Source organism: Osmia bicornis, chromosome 2 (assembly GCF_907164935.1).
Source record: "Osmia bicornis bicornis chromosome 2, iOsmBic2.1, whole genome shotgun sequence".
Classification (NCBI taxonomy): Eukaryota; Metazoa; Arthropoda; class Insecta; order Hymenoptera; family Megachilidae; genus Osmia; species Osmia bicornis.
Genome location: NC_060217.1, coordinates 9424479 through 9449443, shown reverse-complemented (window position 1 = coordinate 9449443; position 24965 = coordinate 9424479). Strand labels below are relative to the sequence as shown.

The window sequence follows — 24965 nt, the reverse complement described above, 5'->3', positions numbered from 1 at the left end:
GCGCTAACAACGAGATTAATCTACAATTTATGCCGAGCAATTGAATCCGATTTCACAACAATCAAAAGCTTTACTTTTACAGGCGGTCAATAATTCTTGAATAAAAACCGCTTTAATTGGCCAATTTATCGAAACGAGTCTGAGAGCTTTTCGGTTCCAGTTGATGAGTCGAGAGAAAATTTAATGAACAATCAATTATCATTTCCCAGCGGCTATTGTTTCGAATGCTTGATCTCTTCCTTTTTTTCAAGAGTAATCGAACGCGAATGAACTACATCGTTATTTGTTGCGATTACACAGTCGTTTGCTTTTTTTTAACAAGATGTCAAAGAAAACAACTAGATTTTTCGATTTTACGAAATGAAGAATGATACAATTTTCGTTTGCAAAATTTCAAAGCTCTGATTCGTTTAATATGTCAGAGGAGTATTATGATGTAAGATGTCGTGTATGGCACGATGCCAGAACGTCGTTTTGCCTAAAGGCGAGTATGTCAATCGGTCGCTAATATCGGCTGGGTAACATGTATGTATTGTACTTACACGACCTTACTTGATCTCGAGTAAATGCTCTATCCTCTTACTTATGCTGTCAAATTGGATCGCACGACAACGTAAGCCCTTGTACTACCTAGATAAACCTCCCGAATACCTCTGACCCTCTGCCTCTTAGCCGTGATAAAGTGAGATCCATTTGACTCGAGTTTATCAGTCGCCTCCTTCGTAGCTTCCCTCTGTCTGTTCTCTTTTTTACACGACCAAGTTTCGCCGGCAGAGGTGAATCGTGTGAGTAATTTCAGGTATTAACGTGGAAACGTGGCTCGAACAAGAGAGAGAGAAAAAAAAAGAAATGTTTGCCTTTCGCAGGAGAAAGCTGTAATATACGACCATTCGATTTTTCAGCAAACACTCTAATGTTTCTTTGTATTCATATGAACTTGTCACGATATTTCTCTTAGACACCCTTGTTTTCTGATATTCATTTCGAGAGAATAATATACGGTGTCAATATCTTACATCATTAAAAAAATTGTTCCATAAGATTTTCATTGGTATATTATAAAATCGTTACCGTTTTTATATGGCGAAAATTTCTGATGAAAAATCTGTAACATTTTTATACGGATAATATCTTATTTCGTCAGACATTCCCGCGTTTATTCGCAAAGTGTAATGAAACGTCGAGGCGGAGCAAGATCCTGGAAAATTCTTTCGTACAAGTGGTTCGTCTGTTTTCATTTTCGAGAATATTATACGAGCAAACAGCGGGGACAGACGAAAATTCTTAACTTAATAAGAAGTAACGGGACAAACGTGACACGGAGAAACAAACTTATCCGCGAAACTTTCTTTCTCATTTTACCCTTAAAACTCTCTGCTTTACCGAGAACTTCCTCCTTTTCTTTAGCTCGAAGAAGCTTCTTTTTCTCGACTTTACTTTTCCCGTCTGCGGTTATAAACAGAACCGAACGCGGAGGGTGAACGCGATACCCTGACGGTCGTAAATTAGGAAAATTTCCTGCATTAAAACTTCTCATAAAGGTGCTATCCATTCGTTATTTTTTTTCTTCCTCTGTATTGTCGGGGTTGTTTCGCGGAGGTCATTCGTATCAGGGTTGTCTTCCCTTCGAGGAGGTTAATCGCCTGTAACATTGCTTCTCTGTATCACCGACTCCCTTGCCCTCTTTTACTCTTTGTCCTTTTACTGGCCTCTTTCCTCTTTTCCTAGCGCATTACGCCGACGAACAATGCCACATTAATTTTCTCGTTTTTCCCTACACTTCTCCCCATTGCACCTTATAAAGCTCTTAACGATACAGTTTCTCTGTTGACACTGCTTGAATAGTCGCTCGTAAATCTACGCCTCTATTGATCCATATTTTCGTGACGGAAGTTGCTCTGTTACGAGAAATTATTTACTTAAATTAACTCTAGCCGGGTTTATTTTAATCATCGAACATTGAATCTCTAAGATGGATTTTATTTTTTTCTATTTACTATTTCTAGTACTGTTTTAAATTTGTGTAGTTTTATTTTACACAACTATATTTCAGTCTTTAACGTCCTGACTGTTCAACGAGTACGTGCACATTCGTTTAACCTTCACCCCTAAATTTTCTGCCCTCACAATAGTGGCTGAAGTTCGTGGAGGTGACATAAGTTACGACATCTCGTTACACCCTCCACGAAATATATGTACGAAGCTGGGGAACGCCCTCTCGCCTAGCCTTTAAATTATTTTCAACCTACGATCGTTGCTCCTGAATTTCTTTATTCGTGTCCTCTCGGTTTTCGATGGACGACAGAAATGAAGGAAAACATCAAAGGATAAATGATTTGAACGATCAACGAGATCAGAGATAAGGATGTTTGAGGTTTATAAATGTTTGAGTGCCTTTCAAAGTACGTACCGAGTTTTCGATAAATCAGCTTAAACAGAATACTTCGTTTGTCTCAACGTCGTCATCGTCTTTAGCAAACTTTGCCATTAATAACGTCAACAGCAGCATCTGATCTCGGCTCTTCTTAATCCGCCGCACCCGCAGCTTCGCCTCCTCTCGTAAATCCTTGTAACTTTTTAAAATAATCTTTTCCATCTCTGTCTTGGTCGATGCAACTATCAGGACAGACGTGATATTAATTCAATTTTTTAATTTTAAATAACGTTAATTTTTTCTTTCTTGCTGTTTGATATTCCGCAAAGTTTCTTACCGGGTAGCCAACCCTTCAAGAAATTCTTGGGCTGATCTAAGCAAGATACTACAGGGAGCAGGAGCAACAAGAACCAGGCACGTGGTCCCAGACTTTCGGTGTTACAAGCAAAATGTCGGGATTCGGCAATTTGTCTGAGGGTGATTAATTAGCGCTGGTATTTACCGTGTTTCAAGGCCCGTTGAGGTGGCCCAGACCCGGCCGTGGCTGAAATTTACGCAGCGAGTTCTGGATGAATACTTTACCAGCGTAACGCGTTAATTTTGCAACAACCTAAGGATGTAATCTTCGCGTTATGCCGTGAAATAGATCTTGTAGCTGTTGTAAAATCTGTTCGTTGACGTCTCGAAACTCGAGCATTCTTCATGAATTATAATACAAGAATAAAGAAGAGGGAAACTCGCAAATTTTTCCCTTCGTTAACTCGTTCCTCGACTTATGTTTCTTCATAAATACCAGCATAATTGTGTTGTTAAAAAGTAAAGCCGTATCTTTACGCAGATATCTGCTATTGTTGTGGATGAACTTTGTTCCCGGGCATCCGTAGATATTTCAGCGGCTTAAGACTGTAATTACAAGAAACGAGACGCATCCTGAATGCTTCCGTTCACGCGCAGAGAAGCGGAAATGTATTAACTCGACGGAATAACTGGCCGCGTAAAGCAGACACCGTTTTACCGCGTTACGGAGAAACAAAGTGAGATTTGTCGAGCCATTCTGAGAAGCCACGGATGTCGCCTAAAGTTGTTACACTGCATTGAAATTGGATGCAAAATAATCCATCGATCAGGGAAATTGATGTTCCATTAATCCCTCTCTTCTCGAGCATTGCTATTCTCTTGGATTACCTGTGCTCTTCTTACCGAATGGTAAATTTTTGTGAGAAATAGTAATCTGTAATACCGATCGCAGCCGTTCTCGAATATTGAGCTTAGAAGGAACTCGTCAGCGGTCTGGATAGCTCAATTCGATGGGATAGTAGTCTGACCAACGAAAGATCTGGCTTCGATTCCCAATCCAGCAATCCGATCAACTTTCAACGGCTATAAGAGGTTCGAGGAGGATAGGTTGGAACGGAAGTAGGAAGGGAAATGGATAAGGGATACGCGTTTCGAGCTGGACATACAATTGAACTGGTTCGTAAGGCTATCAGATTTTTCCTCAGACGTAAGAATATTCGTTGTTGGATCGAAGAATTTACATTCGCGAGCAAATGATCGCGTCTTTACTTTCATTTATGATTCTTAAGGTATCTTGAAAAATATTTTGAAAAATGGATGAATGGTAAATAAACTTCTGGATAACCAGAACTGTACAGATGATCGTGACCTTAGTAATTGAACGAAGGGGGGAGAAGATGTTCGGAAAGTCGAAAGTTGTGCTTTCGTGCGAAGATTAGATGGAGAAGTTTCATTACACGGTGGCAGCCACCACCGTGCCATTCGTTCTCTGCCAGTGAACAAGAACGTATCTGGGCGATATCCGTGTGTACAGAGTTTCCCTCGACTTGCGTAATTCCCTAGCAAGGCGTTTCACCCTAGCGTGTACCTAGCATACGGCTCCCCTTGCAGACGGAACTTACGTCACCTATACGCGAGAGAACGGCGTGGCGGTTTCATCCGACTTGATGGATGTGGCGTGCATCGTGAGGTAGCGGCTGGTTGCTACCTAGAGGCAAGCCGTTTCGTGGCTGACAGAGAGTAGAAATGCCCGAGGAGTCGGCCAAGTGAAAATTCACGGAACCGAAGTCGAACGGACTGCTTTCTGTCGATATTAAACGGCTCTTGTTTAACTACCATAACTCATGCTTCTCGATCCGTTGCTGTTTGTACCAAAGATCGCAGAATAACGATATTTCAGAAATAGTTTATTGGACACACTAGAAATGAAATGAATTATCTTTTGACCTAAATGACAGTGGACGTGTTAAGCAAATGTTTGTCGAACAACAGGAATCCAAGTGCAGTATTCTGATCACGATAATTGTCGATCGAAATCGTAACGATCTGGTTAATTTTATTATTTCACCAATTAATTGATAATTGGAGATAATCGAGGATCAACATCTCGTTGAGTTATTCACGCGGGAGTAATTTCTATCATCCTCGTTATAGCAACGACTATCAACCAATCAAAATCATGGATCGTATCGAATCGAACCGGGTGGGCTTGAGACCCCGTGATTATTATTATACGATTCTATCATAATTCCATTACCACCATACAACTCTCTATGTACTCAGCGCCGATGGATAGACGAGCAGAATTTGGAAAATCGACCGGTGGTTCCATTCCGTTTCTCTGCCAATATTGACGGGGACAATGTGATTGCGTCGAATGCATACGCTTATCCGTGAAAGTCCATTTTCATCGAACTGGCAAACTGTATTATGACAATTACAATCATCCGTCTTCGATCATCGTAATCAGTCATCATCGACGTGGTTTATCAAATTCATGATAGTTAACTTGTTTCCCTTAATTTATAGACAAAATTGCCGAGTCGCGTTGTTTTTTAATGATACGTTACACTTCGGCTTAAGCCGTGTACCATTGTCGTTGGATTCTTCGATTCGATGGGCAAATAGAATTCGGAAATTCAATGGTTAGCTCGATTGAGTTTCTGTGTCAATATTGACGGAGTAAAGGCGATGTGATTGCACTCACCTTGCGGGCTTGCTGAGCTATCGGTTGATTCCGAATCCGTGACATGGAATACGGACCACTTAATTAACGAATATCGTCTGACAATCGCAATCTATTACTGCTCACACCAAGTATCGTATTTGCGTTAGTTTCAATTTTCTCAACGTATGAAAAATCTTTATGGCACACACTCTGAATCTCAATGATTAATATCTTAAGTGATTAACTTCCCGACGAGTTATACATTCATTTCTCGGAATCCGAATGAACGGGTACGTTTATGAAGTAGAGATATGCAGATTGAAGTGTAAGACACGTGAAACAGACGGGAGAACCAACGAAACTGTAATAACGAATCCATTTCACTTATACGCCAATATTGACGCAATTTCATTTTCCTCGTAGGGATTGGTGCCTTTGTTACTCGTTGCCAGACAGCAAACTTTTGGAATAGATTTTCACTTCGGTTAGTTTCGTGCTAATAGAAACGGCGACAGGAACTTTACCATTAGTCGAACAGTGTGTAACTTTGTTTCAATCTTTCAGCGGTGCATCAGGAATCAAAGAGACAACTTTTCTTCTATCATGTCATTAAAACCACGTTTTTTTGCCAAGGATGTAGAACGCGAAAAGCTACAAAATTTTGCAAAGCTTCACCTTTTCTGAATTTTCCAACGCAAGTTGCCCAACTTCCCTTGTTACTTATGTCAATGAAGGTAGTGGAAAACTTTCTTCGCGTACAAATTTTCTTTCCACGTGAAACATTTTTTTCTCGGCTCAGAACAAACGACGTTTACATAGGACGCTAGGATTGGTCGTTTCCAGCAGGAAATATACACCCCCGCATCCAGACACATCATTCTGCATTTCACGCGTCCGCGTTGTATGTCTCGCTGGATCACGTTCCCCAACAATCTACAAATTCGAACACTGAAATATGCAGACAGGCTAAACGAATCACCCGACGAATTGACTTTCATTCCGCCAGAATTCTGACGAATGTTGTTCGGGCGTACGGTAGAATGCCAATAAAAGGTGGCCGTCTGCGAGCCGTAGTATCGAGAAGGACGTAAATTTCAAAAACGTTTGTCACGAGAAGAATCGAGCCAACGTACGTCGTTGAACATGAGAAATAGCGGTTGCACGAGAAAAGCACACCGTCCTTTTTACGTCCACCGCAGCTTTTCACGGTGCACCGACGTTAAGGTCGTAATTTTCTTCTGTCGTTGCGTGATGCTCCTCCAGCTCGAGCGTGAAAAGACAAAGCAAAGCATAATGCATGAACAATACTCGACTCGTTTCTACTTACCTATGGCAGAATCTTCCTTCAACCCTTTGAAGGGATATGTATTTTCTTATTTGTAGAGGATTGAGGAGAATAGAAAAAGAATCCGGTGTAATACACGAGGGAAAATCAAGCATTAATTAAATTACATTCAGATAGTAACGATTTTAATTCAACTTGGAACTTCTGTTGCTTCAGCTGAAATAGATAACGTTAATTCAGATAATCAGCTGGATCGCACAGATTATAGGGTTGAAAGTAAGCGATGGTTATCGAAGGAGGAACCAAGAGGTGCTATAAAGATTTCCCTGCGATTCCACGGGCGTTTCATAGCCTTTTCATCACTCTTACGCGAGCCGCCGCGCTGGCAAACACTTTTCAGCAAGGGAGGATCTTATCTTATCGAATTATCGCGGTTTCTAAGCCGGGAAATTGGAGGCATCCTCCTAACTTCAATTTTATTTCCGTTCACCCCGTGCTTCAACGCGTTCTCCCGTGTGAATATATATTGGAACAAAATGTATTATTTAATTAATTATATCAATGGGCTGATATAGGAAATGACAGAGGGTGAATTTGAATAAATCTATTGTTACCATTTAATGATATGTCGGTCGTGTAACGGGAATCGTTTATCAAGCGTGTAATTATATTATTACATATATCATTCGTATTACGACTGGTTATAAATTATCTAGTTGCCTGTCATATGTATTACAAATAATTTAATTTCGATTCATATGTTACTAGTATTCGAATTGTTCTCACATTATTTTATATTTTCAAAAATTTCAGGAAATGAATAATTTCCGAATTATTATCGAAAACATTTTATAAAATTTCTCGGTTGAAGGTATTTTAAAAAAACGACATCGATGGATTATTTTTGAAATTCAAGTAAATATTTTGAAGCGAATAGTTTTCATCACGCGCCTATAAATTCGAAAGCTTCCGTCCACCGGATACCGGCTAAATAAAAGCAGTTAAGCTGGAATAATTAACGACCTTTTATTCCCATTGTTAAACAGAAGTGTTCCGTTTTAATTACTGAAATGAAGGTCCTTCATTTCCATATCGATTCGTGTCTTAAACGAACCGAGATACCGGCCGTTGAATTTTTATCCCCTTCGTTTTAATACGAGTTTAATATATTCCCGAACAGCCGAACCGTCTGCAGTTCTTTCCCTTTTTTTTTCTCCTCGCCGGGTTCACCGCGATGCAAATGCCCGTGAAAACCGTAAATTGCAAATTAGCAATTTTCTGATCCTTGTAGAGGAGGCAATTACTACGATAAGGATGTATACGTGCGCGAGAAGGAAGAAAATATGAAGAAAAAAAGAGAAAGGATCGACTAGCTAGTAGAATAAAAGTTTTTAGAAGAAAACTTTCGTCTCTGAAGGAGCTACACGCCACGGAACGATGGAGAAATTATTTTTACGAGAAAGTTTGCTTTATCAGTAGATACCTTGCTCGTCTCTGTCTCTATTTCTTTGCTCTTCGTTCCACTTGCCGCCTCTTACCTTATTCTCGTTTCTCGCGCGATCTTCACCCGTGGGATTCATTAGAAACCGTGAGCAACCTCCGTTCGTTACCGGAATCTCTTTTTCGTTGCTTTTTGTACCCCTCATTTTTTTTCCCTCCTTTTTCCTATTCGACTCGCTCTTCTCCAGCCATTGCTATCGCAGCTGCTGCTTTTGGTTGTCGAAACGGGCTCGGGATAAACTGATATCTCGCTACCGATTCGAATCCGAACCAGAATCGTTTTATTTCGTTCGAAGCGAGAGGCAGCAATTAACGCCACCGCGTTCGTTCACCAACCAAGTCGATCCGAGAATAATAATTATTTCGAAGAGAAATCCGGCTCTCCGACGTCCACCGATGCCATTGTTACCGGCCGATTGTTCTTCTACGCGAGAATAATTTAATAGACCCCCTGAATGGACAAAGTATCGGGAAATATCGTCGGAAATAATTTTATTATTTATTGCGAAGGAGGCAGGTTTTTGAAATACATCAATTTAACTCTAAAGATTCTGAAGTTAAAGCAATTTATTTGAAACAACAGACGTCGTACATCGGTATTCGTAGACATTTACATATGAAAAATGGAATCCGACAATAGCATCAACAGAGGATTTTTATAAATTTCGCAAGCATCGTAGAGTGAATTGCATCCAAACAGTCTGAACAACAAACCGCAGACGATCGATGGTACACAGGCTTTGTTTTCTTTCATCGAAGTTTGCATTGGAAAATCTGCGTTCAGAAATGTACAATGAAAATTCAGAATCACGAGGCAAACGTGGAAACGAACGAGCGAACAGATAGCCGCATTTCATGTCGTAAGGATCGTTTTGCTCGCGTTGGAATTTAATGCCGTGCTTTAATTTACCATCGCGTCGTTGAACTTTCATTCTACAACAATGGACCGACATTCGCTTTGAGACAGTCGTCACAGCCTCGAGAATTGCCAACGATGTACGACCGGTTATGGCTTGAATAGAATTGCATTATTTAACGCTGCCTTGTTCAGCCGTGCCGCGAATAAATATGCATTAATTGCTCGCCAAACGATATGCCTAAAACGGACCAATAAAATCTAATTTATTCTTCCGCTCCCTTTCTCCCATGAAAATGTAACGTAGTCATTTTCTGCCGGAAATTCTCTATAAAGTTGTTGCATATCAAGTCGAAATTGACGTTTATCAACTTGACGTTGAAATATCGTTTGAAACAATTTAATGCTTTAAGACGATCAAGATCTTGAACCACGTACAGAGTTACATTTTCGAGATGCGGTCTCGCGAACGTGTTGTTCCTCGAAATCCTCTTACTCGAAGACGTTACCGCGTTCTCCGGTTACAGCAAGCGAATCCTTAACGATTCCTATTGCGAGATGCAAGCAGTTACATGATAACCATTATGCAAATTTTAACATGTTTGACTCGTTAACAACCGTGTCTGTTACTTAGCTTCCTGTCACGTATCCGTGGCTACGTTATCGTAATTAGTAATTTTACTAATAAGACAAAATAGAGAAATGAAGTATTAACCATTCGTATTCATAATAATAATTTTTCTCATGTGAAAACTGCTTGACACGAAAACCTTTCTATTAAACTCGTCGAAATAATTTTCCGAGCTTTTCAAGCGACACGTGCAATTAACGGACAGATAACATTCGCCGGTGTAATTGTGACGGAACGAGGAAAGAGTATTCCGCGGTTAGTTAAAGCGACGCACGCGATTCAATAACACCGGTGACCCATTTCGAAAGGAATTTTTATCAGTGAACTTTCTATACGGATCACGGGTCACCGACGATGGGTTCTGAATTTCCGGCCGGTATATTTAAATTTTCTCGTTTCCACGATGACTTTCTTCCGTTCGCTCTCTCCTTGATCCGTTCACAAAAAAAGAGCTGATCTCGCGGATCAGTTGAAACGTAATTTCGCGGTGAAGGGTCGTGACAGAAGTTCTGGTCTTACGGAGGAGCTCGAGGAACCGGGTCAAAAGTTTTTCTCTTTGAAAAACCGTGAAATCTGCTCTCCTGGCTCGTGCCACCCTTCCTTCAACTTCCGGATCGGGAACGGTCGATTATTACCGAGTTGAAAATTCCCGCTAATTGTTCGCCATTAGAAAGTCTTCGAGTAATGGGAGTTCAAGTCAGCGGGGCCGATTTTTAAGCCCCGTTTCGGCTGCTCGAAACTTCTCTGGACAACTGTGAAACAAACGCTCGGAATTCCTGGTGGAAATTTTCAAATTTCTGCATCGATGCACCGTCAAATTTTCGTGCGATGGAATTCGCACGATTAAAGCTTCGCGTTTACACAGAAATTTCAACGAAACCGAAAAATTTCTCCTAAATGCGGATTGTTTTATAAATCGTAATCCTTCGAGCGGAAAAATTCTGTTTTTCTTTTTTCATCGTGTACCACCTTGTTCGCTTGAAAGTCAAAGTACATTAGAAGTACATACACGTGTCGTTTTCACACGTTCGCAAGTTAAAAGCGACGAGAACGGCGCTGTATCGCGACTATCGACGCGTTGTATTCATGATGCATTAACGTTTACCACGTAAAGCCCTGAAATTCGATAATTGATCGTTTAACGGAGATAATCGGGCCGTTGCGATGGTTACTTCGAACGTGTTAAAAAATTGCTGCAATTTGTAAATGGATTACATCTGGATGTATATCAGGCATTTGACAAACGAATTTGCATACCATTCGTATTTTTATTCGAGGCATCGAGGCTATTAAAATAAAATTATTTTGCAATCTGCTAATGTATAGAAAAACATGTCAGAATGGTCGGTGGTTTAAATTAACGCGCGTCAGGGCACTGACAGAAAATAAAAAGCGTATTATATCGGAAATTACAGCAGAACTTTGTTTTTACAGTCAGAAGAGCGTGACGTGTTTAACGTTTCACAAATATTATCTTTTGGATACATACAAAATTTGACGTTCCATTTCAAAAAATAAGAGAAAAGATAATCGTTTCACAGTGTTATCATTTTTATTTAAAAATACATAAATCTCCACTTTTTCTCACTAACTAAACTTATTGTAATACCTACTGGAAAATTCCAGTCTTTCTGGGATTTTGTCAACGCGTTTTCACAACAGGTTTAACGAGAGATAAAGATTTTCACAATGGGAACAGTGAGCGCAACGATGTCCATTTTATTCCTCGAAATCGAGCAAATGGAAAGGTCAGTTTTATCCTAGGCAGAGGTAACCCGAGGCAAAATCAGACCTAACCGAGGTTGCTGCGCGGTGCATGTCGATCGATCTTTCGAACTCGAGCTTATCGGGCTATTCTTGCTCGTCTTTTCATTCATTCCTATAGCGGGAACGTGCTTGGCCGCGTCGAGAAGAAAAGGCGAACGGAAGTCGGGGATGGAAATGGAAAATTTTATGAACTCGACGACGTAACGCATTGTCAGCACTTTATAAAGTAAACGTCGACGTCTTAACCGTAACGTACCGTATTCGGCTGGAAACTTTACTCGCGAAAGTTGAAACAAATCCCTCTCTGTATCTTAATAAACAACACTTTGTGCGTAAAATATTTCACGAAGACCAGGGGCACGTTTCGCGGCTGTAACGAATGCGTTGTACGATGATGTTAAAACCGTGTTTTACGACAGTGACAACAATTTCTAAGATATACTTTCGAGATTGTAGGCAGAGGATTTTCTCTTCAACATTTTGTAGAGCACCGTTACCGTTTCGCTCATGGAATATCCATTTCCTCGAAGAGGAATTATTGCCCCCGAGCTTATTCTCCGCTTGTCTGTTCGCAATCTTGAAACTAGCAACAGTCAGACCAACTGTCGGAACAAACCGCGATCATGCAAACTGGTATCGTCGTCGAATAACAGTGTAATTCTTTCTCAACCCATAACCCATGATACGGGATAATCTGTCCGTAGATGATTGGATACTTGTGATGTTAACCAAACGTGTAGTTGGAATCATAAATCCAAAGAGGAATGATTATTGATCAGCAAGTATAGGCTGGATTTCGGTGTACCATGGTGGGTAATTAGTCCAGTCAAGCCGTCACCCAGCTGGTTTTAGAGCAGCTTAAACGCACAACAGGCTGCTTAAATCTTGCACAGTATTCGCCGCGTTGTCAAGCCGTCGATCGGTAACTAAATTTACTTCCATCAACGTGAAAAGCTTATGCAGCCAGTAAATCCTTTCGAGTGATCAACACGATCGGATTCAAGTTCTCGAACGAGCTTCCTCCGTGGATACTTGAAGAGATTTGGTCAGCTTTTAGAGTTCCAACCAATCGATTCTCTTGTCAAACTTTGCTCGCCCATTTTCCGCTCTTCGATTCCATTAGAAATCAAGCGGAATTTTTGGAAATTTTTACTTCCATCTGACTGATTAACTCGTCCATAGAAGGGAATGGTCGAGTTTCTGAACCATGGTAATCCTCTAAACGATGCACGTTTCGACGTTATCAGATAACTTCGCGCAATTCCTGAACCAACTGGAAATTTCATTTGAAACGTTTCCGCATAATCATCGCGTATTGGTCGATAACGCGGTGAAAAATTGCCGTTTAGCTGATGAACGTAACATCCTCTGATAGATCCTGCAATTTGTCGAACTACCTTCGGTTAGGTGTTACAGGTAGAAAGTGCAAATGATCGTATTCTGAAAAGTGATTTTTAGGTCGGATGAAAAGGAAAAAAAAGGAAAAGAATGGTATGGTCGTTTTTCAAATTGTTCCTTTTTCCAACGACAACGATTCTGAAATATTTGTAGTCGGACCATTTATTCTACTATGATATATCCAGATTTTACAATCGAGTAGCATAGTCGCGCCGGTCATATTTCAGTGCCTTCCCGTGCTCCCTGCCGACAGAAATATTTGGCAACGTAACTGCAACCTGCAATGGATGCCAGATATGCGTGGTTTAATCCAACCCGGACTCGTTTCGATGTTCGTCCATCGATTTCGTTCCGATGTACGTGCTGTGTTACATCAATGCCCTCGACCAGGCATCGTTGCACCGTTATACGAGAACTTTGATGCATCTGCGAATGCATACGATCCTGGAATTCGCTTTTGTTCATCTATGTACCAGATGAATCGTTCGTAGACAATTCAACAGCATTGTAATTATTAATCTGTATACAATACAGGATATTACGATTGAATTGATTTGTTTGCCTGTTTATTTAACACGCTCCACGGCTTTGCTGTTCTACGATTCTGCAAGATGGTGTTGTAGAATAAACCTCTGTAAGGTTTTCAATGGCGTTTGCGAAAGCTGCATGTGTGTGGGCATGCAATTCTGACGCTCTCGAGATGAATATTCTAGCGGGGTTTGTATTTTCCAGTAGATGAAAAAACGCAACTTTGTCTCGGTTTTTCAATATTAATATTTCGTTTCGTTTGCTATTCGTGATCCGATAAAAATTTCAGTATCACCCACGTATACGTGGTTTTCAAATTTTCACGTCTCTGTTTCGCAGTTACTGTATCAGTTTTTTTATTTTTTTATTTTCTTGTTCTTTATTTTGTCTTCATTTTATCGTTACATTTCTCGAAAGCTTTGATCAATTAATAATAAAGTCGTAAATCATCTCTGATCGGAGGTTTCGATTCATCTTCGGACAAAGGAACCGCTGGAAATTCTGTTCGCGACATTTCAAAGAACATTAGAGTAACGTTGCCATAAATGATAAACGAATTTTCCGAACGATCGAGTCATTGCGCATGGTGAATGACGTAACGGCAACCTAATCGCTTTGACAATGTTCCGTGACATTTATCGTCACGGACAAGCAGCATTTCTCTCGTCATAGAACGTTGACGTTCCACGCAAACCACTCAACAAGCACACGTACATACCGTTAGGTCTTTGCCGGGTACATAGAATGTTGCTTTGTGATCGAACACCACGCTGGATCAACCGGGATCGGAAGAGACGGTCCGTTGAAGAAAGGCTTGGGTCACGGAGAAATGAGAGCAGATAAAAAGAGAATAACCGAGGAGAAATAGAGAGAAACAAAGGGGTGGAAGAGGCGTAGACAGGGACAATGAGAGGTAGTTAAATAGAAAAACAGAAAAGGAAAGAAATTTAGAAGAACGGGTGACTCGACGAGAGGTGTAGAGAAGCTAGCGGAAAAACAAGTGAAGAAAATAAAAAGAAACATTGGAGAGATAAAGGAGACAAAAAGAAAGGTGAAGAAACATACCCGGTGTCTTTAAAATACTAGAATACTGGACTAGAATTTGAGAGCACATTATACATGCTTTGAGATGAAGAATACTTTTAAAAAAGTATTTAGTGAATTACTTAAGGGACGCTTTGTAATGAAGAAAATAAACACAAGCAAAGAATGGTAGTGAAATCAGAGACAAAGGCAGAATAAAGTGCAAGGGGAAATGAGGATAGGAAAAGAAAGTGGGGTATTTAAAATGCACTTGCCATGACCTGTTCGCCATATCAAAGGAACAAGCATCGGGCAGTGACTAGAGATACAGAAAGTCTTTGTTCTCGAGCGTTCATAATTTTGGGGGTCCCAAACGAGGAGGTTACTCAATTCGATCAGTATATTTAAAAAAAAATTTTTTGTATGTTACTATAAGATGGTAAAGCTGAGGCATCGAATGACACCGATTGACACCGTCGTTGATATCGAAACAATCTGCTCATTGTCAACGTACGTTAAACTGTTGCAGTGCGAAGTGTTTCATATTTCTATACTGGCTCGTTTTCAAGTCACAAATTCAAGATCCCTTGAAAACAAATGCACGTCTAGTCTTGTTGGTTCTGTAACTGTGCTTGTACACGACTATCCCACGAACCTATGACAACGACTTCACCAGCGGACGTTATATTGCAACGGGTAGCTGGTGGCCTCAATCTCGAGCCTATATCGTTTGCCCAGGAGTCAGCGACGATCGATGAACCCATAAACCTGTCTTGTTCCGTTGCCATTTCGGAAGAATATATATTGTGATCGTTACGCTGCCTATGCACCAGCACTTGAACCATTCGAAGTGGTCTACCGCGTTATTCTGAATTTGAAATTCACCCCTATTTCCTCGGTAACAGGCTATACGGTTCGTGAACCCTTCCAGTTACACTTTCTACCGGAATAATTGATTTTTGGTAGCTTATAAAACTGCGTCGTTTTTATAGAATTTAAAATAGATAATTAAAATCACGATAAAAAATATATAGAGAATATAATAAAATAATTTCAATTCGTAAAAGAAGGATCATGATAACCAACGAATAATTACAATAATGATAAATTGCATCAACGATTCAATGAAATAATATTAATTCAACACAGACAGGTTGAATCCCTTAAAATTTCGCGAGGGATTTAATGAAATAATTCTGGTTACTAGTTAAGCATAGGTTAGTCCAGGTAAATCCTTTAAAATTTTGCGACGGATGAAGGGCTCGGGAGAGGGTTAGCGTTTGAATTGTGGATATATAACGAGATTCTTGGCTCCAACCACGAGCATAAAGCTGTCGTAACCCATTCTACCTCAGACTTCCGTTCGCTGGCTTCAGTTATAGGAATTTATTACGAACCGCGCACAAACGGACTCGATCGATCGAATATGATCGATCTGCTTTTAGGGCGCGATTTGTTTGAATACCCCTTCCAGACAGTTGGTCCCGCGACCATTGTGAAACAGTACATTATTAAGTTGTAAAGTTTGCGACAGAAGTAATCTGGGAAATGAACCTGCGGTTTTTAACGTCCCATCGGAAAGTTTCTCGGGAAACTTTGCTTCTGAACGACGAAATATCCCAGGGCTTTGTTTGGAATCGTTTCAAGAATTCAATAATCCTTTACGTTATGGGAGACGCAACATCGATTGCAAATAGGAAGCCTGAAATCGTATTGGCAATCAACAGAGATTACCTCTACTCGTAATTTCGTGGGATTGCGGAGGAAGCTTATAATTAGTTTACCGACAATCGTAAATTACGAATCGATGCTACGGCTACGTTATGGAAGCCGGCATTCGAGAAATTCATTACGATCTTCGCTCTTTTGCTTGATTGGCCTCCGCAAATTTTTCTTACGAACATGAAAATCGATTTCAGTTCAATTTTCTGCTCGATGCGAGGAAAAACGTGCTGCGACTATGAATCGGTGAAACTAAAGAGCCGAAGAGAGCAATATTCATAGATCAACGATAATACCTTTTCCGTTTTAAAGAAGCATTTTAATTTGCAGTCTATAACGTTTAAGCTGTTAATAATACAGATGATAACAAGATAGGGGACCTTGGAAATTTGCGAGAAGGGAACAAGGTTGAGATCAATGAGCGGCGGGCTTAATAAAAGGGCGCATAAATATCCAAGAGCTAATACCAGCATGGAACAACCAGCTGGTGGTTGATAATGAGGTCGTTACTTTGCCGTGTAAAGTAGACGATGCAAAGGTGTACGTGCGTACGTAGAGATGCATGCACACGTGTGCGAGTCGGTAGTACAGCATTACAGCGTGCCCATACTTTCAGCTCTCCTAGGTTTTCTCTACCTTAAGTCACGGTAATAAGTTACCGAGGCGATGGAGTGCGACTCGTTTCACACCCTCTGCTCTTGATATTATTTTCCATCGTCTGCGACGTAATTACCCTGACGGGTTCCCCGTGTACGGGTTCATAGAAACGTCAGATCGAATCGCGGTAATTGCATCGTCGTCTCGCGTCGATGTATCGCGGATAACCGAGAAACACTCCCGAGGGAGGAGGGAAGTTACCGAGATGCTGGTCGCGCTCAAAATAAACGTGGGAAAGAAAATTTGCCCGGCTTAAAGTGGACGCGTTTTCCCGTGAAACGATGACCTTCCTTCATGAACTCCATGGAGGTAACCTGGTCTCTCGAAACTCCGTGATCCATGAGTCCTGTGGAAGCCGAGATGGTATTTCATCCCATCGAGTTCACGGGCACCTGCTCTCTTTCATCTCGCGATAAAAGTGTTACGTTCTTGGTGGGCATCGAATGACCCCCGAAGCTATCCGGCGAAATTAGTTTCAACCATGGTATCCGTGCTACCTTGCCACCCTATAAAGCCGTGTGCATCACCGCCAGGATTATCGACGTGTCCTGCTGCGAAGAGTGTCCTCGTTCGATACGCAACTTACGCTCTCGGACAGGCTGTCTATTAACATTAAAGCTTGTACGATGAACTCGGTGTCGCACGAAAGGCTTTCCCACGAAAACAAAAAGGATTCGCTGGACGAGCGTAGATAATTCGCGGCTGGAGAATTGAATCCCATTCAACCATTCATAAATTTGTTTGCTCCGTTGATCCTTCAACGGCGTAATAAATGCCATTTTCAACAGTTTAGCGGAATTTTTGCTGAAGCAACGCAATGGGATATTCAATGCGATTTCTTAAAGGACAATTCGAGTCGGAAAATTATTTGCGTGAAAAGCGATACAAAGGAACCTCATTTTCGGACGCTTGAATGCCGCGTCGAAAAAAGAAGTATTAAGGACACGTATGGTCTTTTGCGACGCATAAAGGTAGTGGTTTCTCGTAAAGGAATCGAATCCGCCCACGAAACCTTTCCAATTCGCCCGTCGCTTTGGACCGAAGAATACAGAAGAGGTAAACCCCCTTATTTTATTCTCACAACGACGCCGGAAAACCTTCGATAGCGAAATACTCGAAAATCTCGGCGGAAGCCCCGTTGAAAGCGAAATGGTCTCGACCCGGCCAACTTCTAAGGAGTAGAGACCAACTTTTGTCAGACAGTATACGTTCGGTATACACACTTTACTTTATTAATGGTCCAAACAGAAACGTTATAATATTCCTTCCTGAATTTACTTGCTATCGACTAATATTATCGGCAATAGGAGCAAGACATTACTTATGCAACGGTAGAACACGTCGGATAGAATTGCTTGGTCCATAGCCAAACGGCAATCGCAGAATCAGCGATAGTTAGAACGCGCATTATCGTTTCCTTCAATTTGCAATAGACGTAACATTCTCAGAGTTCAATATCTATTTTCGTGGAACGAAAGTCTAATACCGTAGGAAAATAAGTAAACATCCTTGAGATGGATAAATGGTGGTTTTCGACTTATTCCGTCAAACAAAAAAGCCAATCACCAGTAGAAAATATCGTTAGGTGAAGAAATATTTACTTTGGGACCATATCCATCAGGATTATCTGAGAAAAGAAAATCATTTCATTCCAAGCTTCACGAAATTATTATTATTATTTTTTTTTTTTGCTTTAACGTGTTCTGCTACACTTGTCTATTTTCGGTGTGACAGTCAAGGTGTTAGATAGTTACTCGTCGCTCAATAGAATCTATCTATCCATTTTACTTATCGTGCAAACACAAACAACAATCGAACTTGTCTCATACACGCGACTGCAAAAGTCCCGCGGTCGTGGACAGAGTTTTCGAGTTATTGAACTGGATATACACGTTCATTGCCTCCGGGGAAGAGGTACGTGCCTCGAAGTCGCAATGCGCGAACCGGAAGTATCCGTTTGCAGGAACCTTCCAGTGCTGTACGATTTCGTGGCGTCGAGGGTGGAATCAGGGGGCGGACAAAGAAGATAGAGAGAGAGAAAGTTTCCTATCGAATGGCAAAATGGTTTTACGACACCGCGATTCCGCGTATTCGTCCCAGAATCGATGGAACGTCTTTTCACGAGATTCCCAGAATTCACGCAACGAGAAATTTTATTACGACGATCCCCGTTGCGTCGGTGAACGAATTTCGATAACGACGGGCTTCCAATTGATTGTTATCGAGTGGCTTCTTTGAGGTAGAGACGTACAAAAGGAATCGATGGTGTCGAGCGAGAAATCGATGTCGGAGGATCATATGAAAAGCAAACAAGCGTGGTTTGATTTCAAATGTACCAATAGATCCCCTGGTAAAGCTACCTAGCTGATGTTTTCGGTAGGAAAATATTCAATTGCATTTCACGTTCGATGAAAGTTAAACAAAAATTTGAGTTTTAGTTTCGAAGCTCAATTTTGTTAATCCTTTAACTCGTATAACTTCCTAGTCAATTTAACTTTTTAAAATTCTCATTTTCTACATTTGTAAAATTTCAAAAGCAACACAATCTAGTGCTGCTTGTACAAAATTTGAACGTTATTCAATATAAACCATCATATCGTGAAATGCATACTCGAAACATTCGCTATTTCCGAGCTTTTCGTGCTGCTGAAGGGAAAAGGATGATTATATAGCTATTCATATCGGCACAGAATCAAAAATTGAGGATTATCGAGAACGTTTAAATGCCACAGAACCGTCGACTTCGCTGAATTCACATTCGACAGGCTGGTTTTGCCGCGTTGCTTGCTACCAGTGAATACTGATGCTTTGTGGTCAGACCGAGGTGACTAGACGAACGCCAGCTGCCAGTAGTTATGGTCGAGCTGTCATCAGACAGGAGTGGCGCGCCAGCAGGCGGTCTCGCTTAGAATACGTTAAACGTTAAATCGAAACTGATATCGGCTGTTTGAATCAATGGGTAAACATTTAATTTTAGGATGGTTATTTCAGAGAACATTTACTCTTTCAACTGACACCAGAATTAATATTACAACTTGAAAAATCCAAAATTGTGTCATCCACGAGTACGTTATTAAGTTTCAGTTAACTGAATTACTCGACGATGTAATTGATCGAACAAATATGAAGTCTGGAATTAATTTACTTTCATAGCTGGTTCACATTCGAGGACACTTTGAGCGTCGATCGAAGTTTCACGGCGAACAGTCGGCCGTATTGTTTTCGAACTCCGCCGACTTCTAAATTTATCTTGGCAAAAGTTCCTTGGCCGGCGTTGCCTTCATTTCGATGCATCCGAAGCGTTCGCCGAACTCGAGATTTCAAACAGAGAAACGCGTAGCGTGGAACGTTTACCGAAGACTCGAGACTCGGTCTCATCTTCGGATAAACGAACTCGACGCACAAGTGCCTTTCCAATCCGTCTCTTCCGGTTTCGGCCGGCTATATAAGGGATCACACGTGCCTTTCTTCGTAAGCGAAAACGGAACCGCTCTTGAAACTTTTCGAACTGAAAATAATCAACGAGATAGACGGGGAAAGCGATCAGGAATCTCTTCCTTTAGACTTCTGACGGAAATATGTGAACTCTTCTGACGGATAAATTTTATTGAAAAAAGGATGTGATCCTTCGAAACTCGATGGTTCTCTTTTCAGTCAAATTAAAAAAATTGTATTATATTATTCTTGTAAATCGTGAATGACAAATATCGGAGACCAGCGAACAGATTTTTTCCGGTTATTTTCAACTGCAACTTCTCGTGTACATAGGGAGTACTGGTATTATATTTTGTAAAATACGCGGAGCGACGAGACACGTAGAAAACTCATTTCATCACGGTTGCGTGATATTTTTTTTCAATCTGCCCGCATGGATAAACGCGATTCAAATATACCTTTGTCACGATCGCTTGCTCGGTGGAGCTCGTGTGAAATCAAAACACGTCTGATGTGAGAATCGCGGTGTCGTTTCCCCATAGACGTCAACGATGTTCCCTAAACCCTCCGAGTCGCTTGTCAAACACGTAACACGTTCTTCCTCTCCCCTCAGGTTTTACCGTTTTTCTCGAGTGTCAGCCCGACCGGAAAGTGGTCTTTCGTTTACATTTCCGGTCACCGCGACAGATCGATCTCCCGTCCCCTTTATTTTTCTGGCAATCCCTGCTTATCGGTTTCCGCAGCTACGAAAATCTTTCCCTCCCCTATATCGGTCTGTTTAACAGACTTTTGCTGGCCAATAATATTCGTCAAATATTAAATAAATTAATTGGAAGAAGTTGACAGGTTAAATATTACACGTAACTGGTTGTAATAAAGGGAAAAGAAAAATAAATCATAGAGAATCTGGTTTCGTTTTATCGTAGAAATAGCACGGGGGTAGTAACAAATTCCTGCCGCGTTTGCTGGTGGAACCCGTGAGCAATGGGGTGATAAGTACGGCATTATCGTGCAAAGGACGAAACAAACGCGTCGACCGAGAACGATAACGGCAGTGGTGCATATTTAATAAAGAGCGAAGCGTAGGCTAGCCGTAGGAAAACTGGCGCGGCATGTTAAACACACCTGTGCATCGAAAGTTCGTCATGAATAATTCCGTTTGGCTCGTTTAACGTGGTCGCAGTACGCGTACCAACGGAATTTCCATTAGTTCCCGTTCGACGATAATTGACTTTGCGTCTCACCGGTTCTATTTATTTACTTGCCTTGCCGGTCCTCCGTTAGCCGAGCGGGTTTGAACCGGTAGTAAACAGGAGCGAACACAAAGACAGGGGGAAACAAGGATCCACGAAGGGAAGATTAAATTGCGACCAAGGATCGAGTTAAGGCTTAACAGTTAATTAATCCAGAAATTAAGTCTCGGCCTCGTTCCTTGCTCGTTGTTCGAAATTCTCTGGCTACCTCTTGGTTTCACGTACACTGCTGGCCAAATGTATAGGGATACTACTCTGTCAGTAGAATAGCTGTACCATTAGTCAGACAGCGCTCGAAACTCGGGGAATCAGTTGAAGTTTAATTTCCTGCGGAAATTATTAATGTAGTATTAAATGAAAAATGAAAGGATATGTAGAGATGTTTTTAGATCGTGTGATTATTACAGGGTGGTCCAGCCTTCCCGGTGAACCAGACATTGTCGAACATTTATGGCCGCAGGTCGGCCAGTCCTGATGTTGCAGACCACGTAGATGAAACTCAGGTTCGTAAATCTGTAAATAATTTTCTGTGGCAATATATGTTTATTGGTAAAGAATTTTGTGATTTTATTTGATTAACAATCTTATGTCGGCAATGAAGAGTTCTGTCAGGTTCCTGCATAATTTCATTGTAACTGAAAGGATTTCTATTTTACCGACGAATTTCTCCCTTCAATCCCTTTGTCAAGTGTGCTTTCGATACTCGTTGGTAATTTATCAGGTATCGATATTTTCTTATCAACCTACGTATCAAGTATATTTTAAATTGAATTTACTTCGTGTCTCTTTTAGTCTCGTGCGAAAAATGAGGTTTCTTAGAAATGACACAAACAGGAATTAATCTGTTTTACATCAAGGATAAACTAGAATTTTCTGGAGTCTGATTTTCTTTTCTGAACTTTTGCCTTTTCCCATTTCCTTGACAAACAGAGCGGAAAAAATAAGAGATGCTTTATCTCGACTCGAGATGCAACGCACGACCTGCTCTTATTTTTCTGCTTATTTTTCCGTCAAATTTACCTTGTTTCAAGAATTTGAGGAAATACAGTGACATTTGTTTTAAAAAATCTGATAACTTTAAAGAGAACTGTTATTTTTAAACGAAAGAGAATAATTTGAACGGTTGATATTTGATAAAGTTGAAAATGAGACTAGTAGTGAATAATTTTATCTGATTTTTGCTTCGTCGGTTTGAACGTTCGTAATTGAAACGGATTTCGATTTTATACGCCATTTCGTCGATTAACGCGAGCACGTGTGACAAAGTCGATGATTACGCGAACAGCCATAGGAGGCTCGCTTGCCGGAATGCAATTTGTAAATTATACCAGAAATCAGCGGACATTATCAGTGCCAGTTCGCGGTTTTCGTGTTTGCAAATGAAGTGCAGAAAGTGCGACACGGTAGCGTATAATGCGTTTCGTTTGATTTAATCGACCTAATTAGCGTGTTAAAATGTAGTCGCGGCTCCGTGTTATTTAATCTCCCCCAAACGGTCAGATAGACGAATTTTCGAATCATCCATCGTGACAACGAGTTTCGGTCAAATTAATCAGACATAACAGTAGTCTTCCTATGAATTTTCAACTTTTTAAATGTTTATCGTGAAAGAAGCATCGAACAAACTATTCCACTTAAATTTTGACAAAGATTAACCATGTTAGGTCGAAGATCATTACTTGTACAGATGGTGGAACCCTTCCACTCTTGCAAATTCAGAGTGGAAAGTCCATGAACTTCATATAAGACGTGACATCCACTTATTAAACTTCCAAACATTCCACTCATATTTCTCCCTCACAGCTAGAAACATCATATCCTTAGGTACATATAATAACACTCAACCATAAATTATTATCATATCACTTATTATGTAACTATTGGCTATACGGTTTAATCATTAAAATTACATATTCAATCCAAAATTATAAACACACCTAGATACACCCGTAGCAGAATTTCAATGAACCAAAGAACGAACCGGTCCATGCTAATTAAAACTCTGACGATACCGTTAATGAATTAATACCAACATTTCGAGTATGTAAATTATAAATAACCAACGAAATAACGTCGCGGCAGTTCTCTGCCATTGAAACACGCGGTTACCGTTCTCCCTGCACCAAGTTTAATTAAGCGGTCGCTTAATCAGACCGGTACGTAAATTTTCAGCGAAATTTCCGTGCGAAGACAATTCGCATCGGGTATCGATCTCGAGCCAGGTGACATTTCAATCGTCTAGGCACGTTGAGAGTTTCTATACCCTTCGGTATTAAAATAATTCTGAAACGAAATATTTTATTTAAAAATCGTGAAACTTAATTGTTCCAGCTCGCATCGAGCCGCGAGAGTGAACGTGAAAAGCGAATGAGAATCTTGCAGCAGTGAATTTGTTCGCATGGAAAACAAGATTAACGCCACCGCATAGAACGGCAACTGCAAACACGGAACGGAACACGTGCGCAAATAAGCTTGCTTACGAGTTTACGGTGTTCGTTCATCAAACACCGTTCGTGCGTTCGATGAAAAGAAACGTGTCGGAATTAGACGTGGCCGGTTTGGTAGGAGCGTCGAAAGCAAAGCGACCACCAACGTCGAGACGTTCGCGTACGTCAGTACCGACGTTAGCGTCCATCCCTTCGAGATTGAAACTCCACCTTCTGCAAAGTTCATCGGGGTTTCGTGAACTTTATACGTTCTTTTCTCTTTTTATCCACCTGTGTCGCGAGTGATAGTCTTCCACCTATGTCCTCTTCGCTTTGGAACGACGATTTAGTTGAAAGGTGTTATCGCGTGTGTCGTTGAATAAATGTAAACATATAGGGACCGGTTGGAGACAACGTAGTTCAGTTTATGCGTGCGTAAACGTAGCGATCGAGATCCAGTTGTGTTCGAAACAGTCTTCATTCGTCGCGCCTCGAGAAAGGTTGTTCCGTTGTATCGCTCTTGACAAGAAGTTATTTTCAATAAATAGGTTTTCTTCCTGATTTTCCTCCCCATAAACAAATCGTTTTAATTATCAGTCAAGATTAGTAGTGAGCTTTAACAATGATAGTGATTTTGGTTTATTTAACATCTATATTCTCGGTGTGAATTTTGTTTTGACAAGGAAAGTAAGAAATGGAGATGTTGAAGGATGAAGTGTGCCTATTTCAATATCTCATAAAATCCGAAATAGCTGAATTCTGGTATCGATGACAGAGGAGTTCGTTAATTGACAGGAATAACCGACCTTGCCAAATCCTTTTGTTTTTCTTGGAAGACTGGCATGAAAACGGTTGTTTGAGTATCTCGAGGTTAAACGAGCGTGCGAGAAATAGTTCCTGAGAACCGTGGCTTAAGGAAAATAATCTCCTAAATTGTGGCTCGTGGTTAGCATCGTTTATCTTCGAAGAATCTTCCTATTTCTCTTTCGATTGACTTTGCTGTCAAAATACGTCGAAATATCAGAAAGTGTATCAAAGATTATTTGATTCTGAAATGTGATTAGTTGGGTAGCTACGTTTACCTATCATCCTATATCGCTTTCTTCAATTATACACGATTGTAGCGAAACAAAGCCTCGTTTACA

The 24965-nt window shown here is 40.8% G+C and overlaps 1 protein-coding gene across 11 annotated transcripts in view; it reads left to right on the top strand.

The window, feature by feature from the left end:
* LOC114883068 (disks large 1 tumor suppressor protein) overlaps positions 1–24965 on the top strand; it is a 335824-nt gene that overhangs the window by 164136 nt on the left and 146723 nt on the right. For 10 of the 11 annotated variants that reach the window (XM_046290086.1, XM_046290084.1, XM_046290085.1 and 7 more), the window contains one exon: positions 21802–21897. The exons of the other annotated variant lie outside the window; for it this stretch is intronic. In XM_046290086.1, coding sequence (XP_046146042.1) covers positions 21802–21897 — 96 coding nt within the window. The remainder of the gene's footprint in view (positions 1–21801; positions 21898–24965) is intronic. 11 annotated transcript variants of the gene reach the window in all.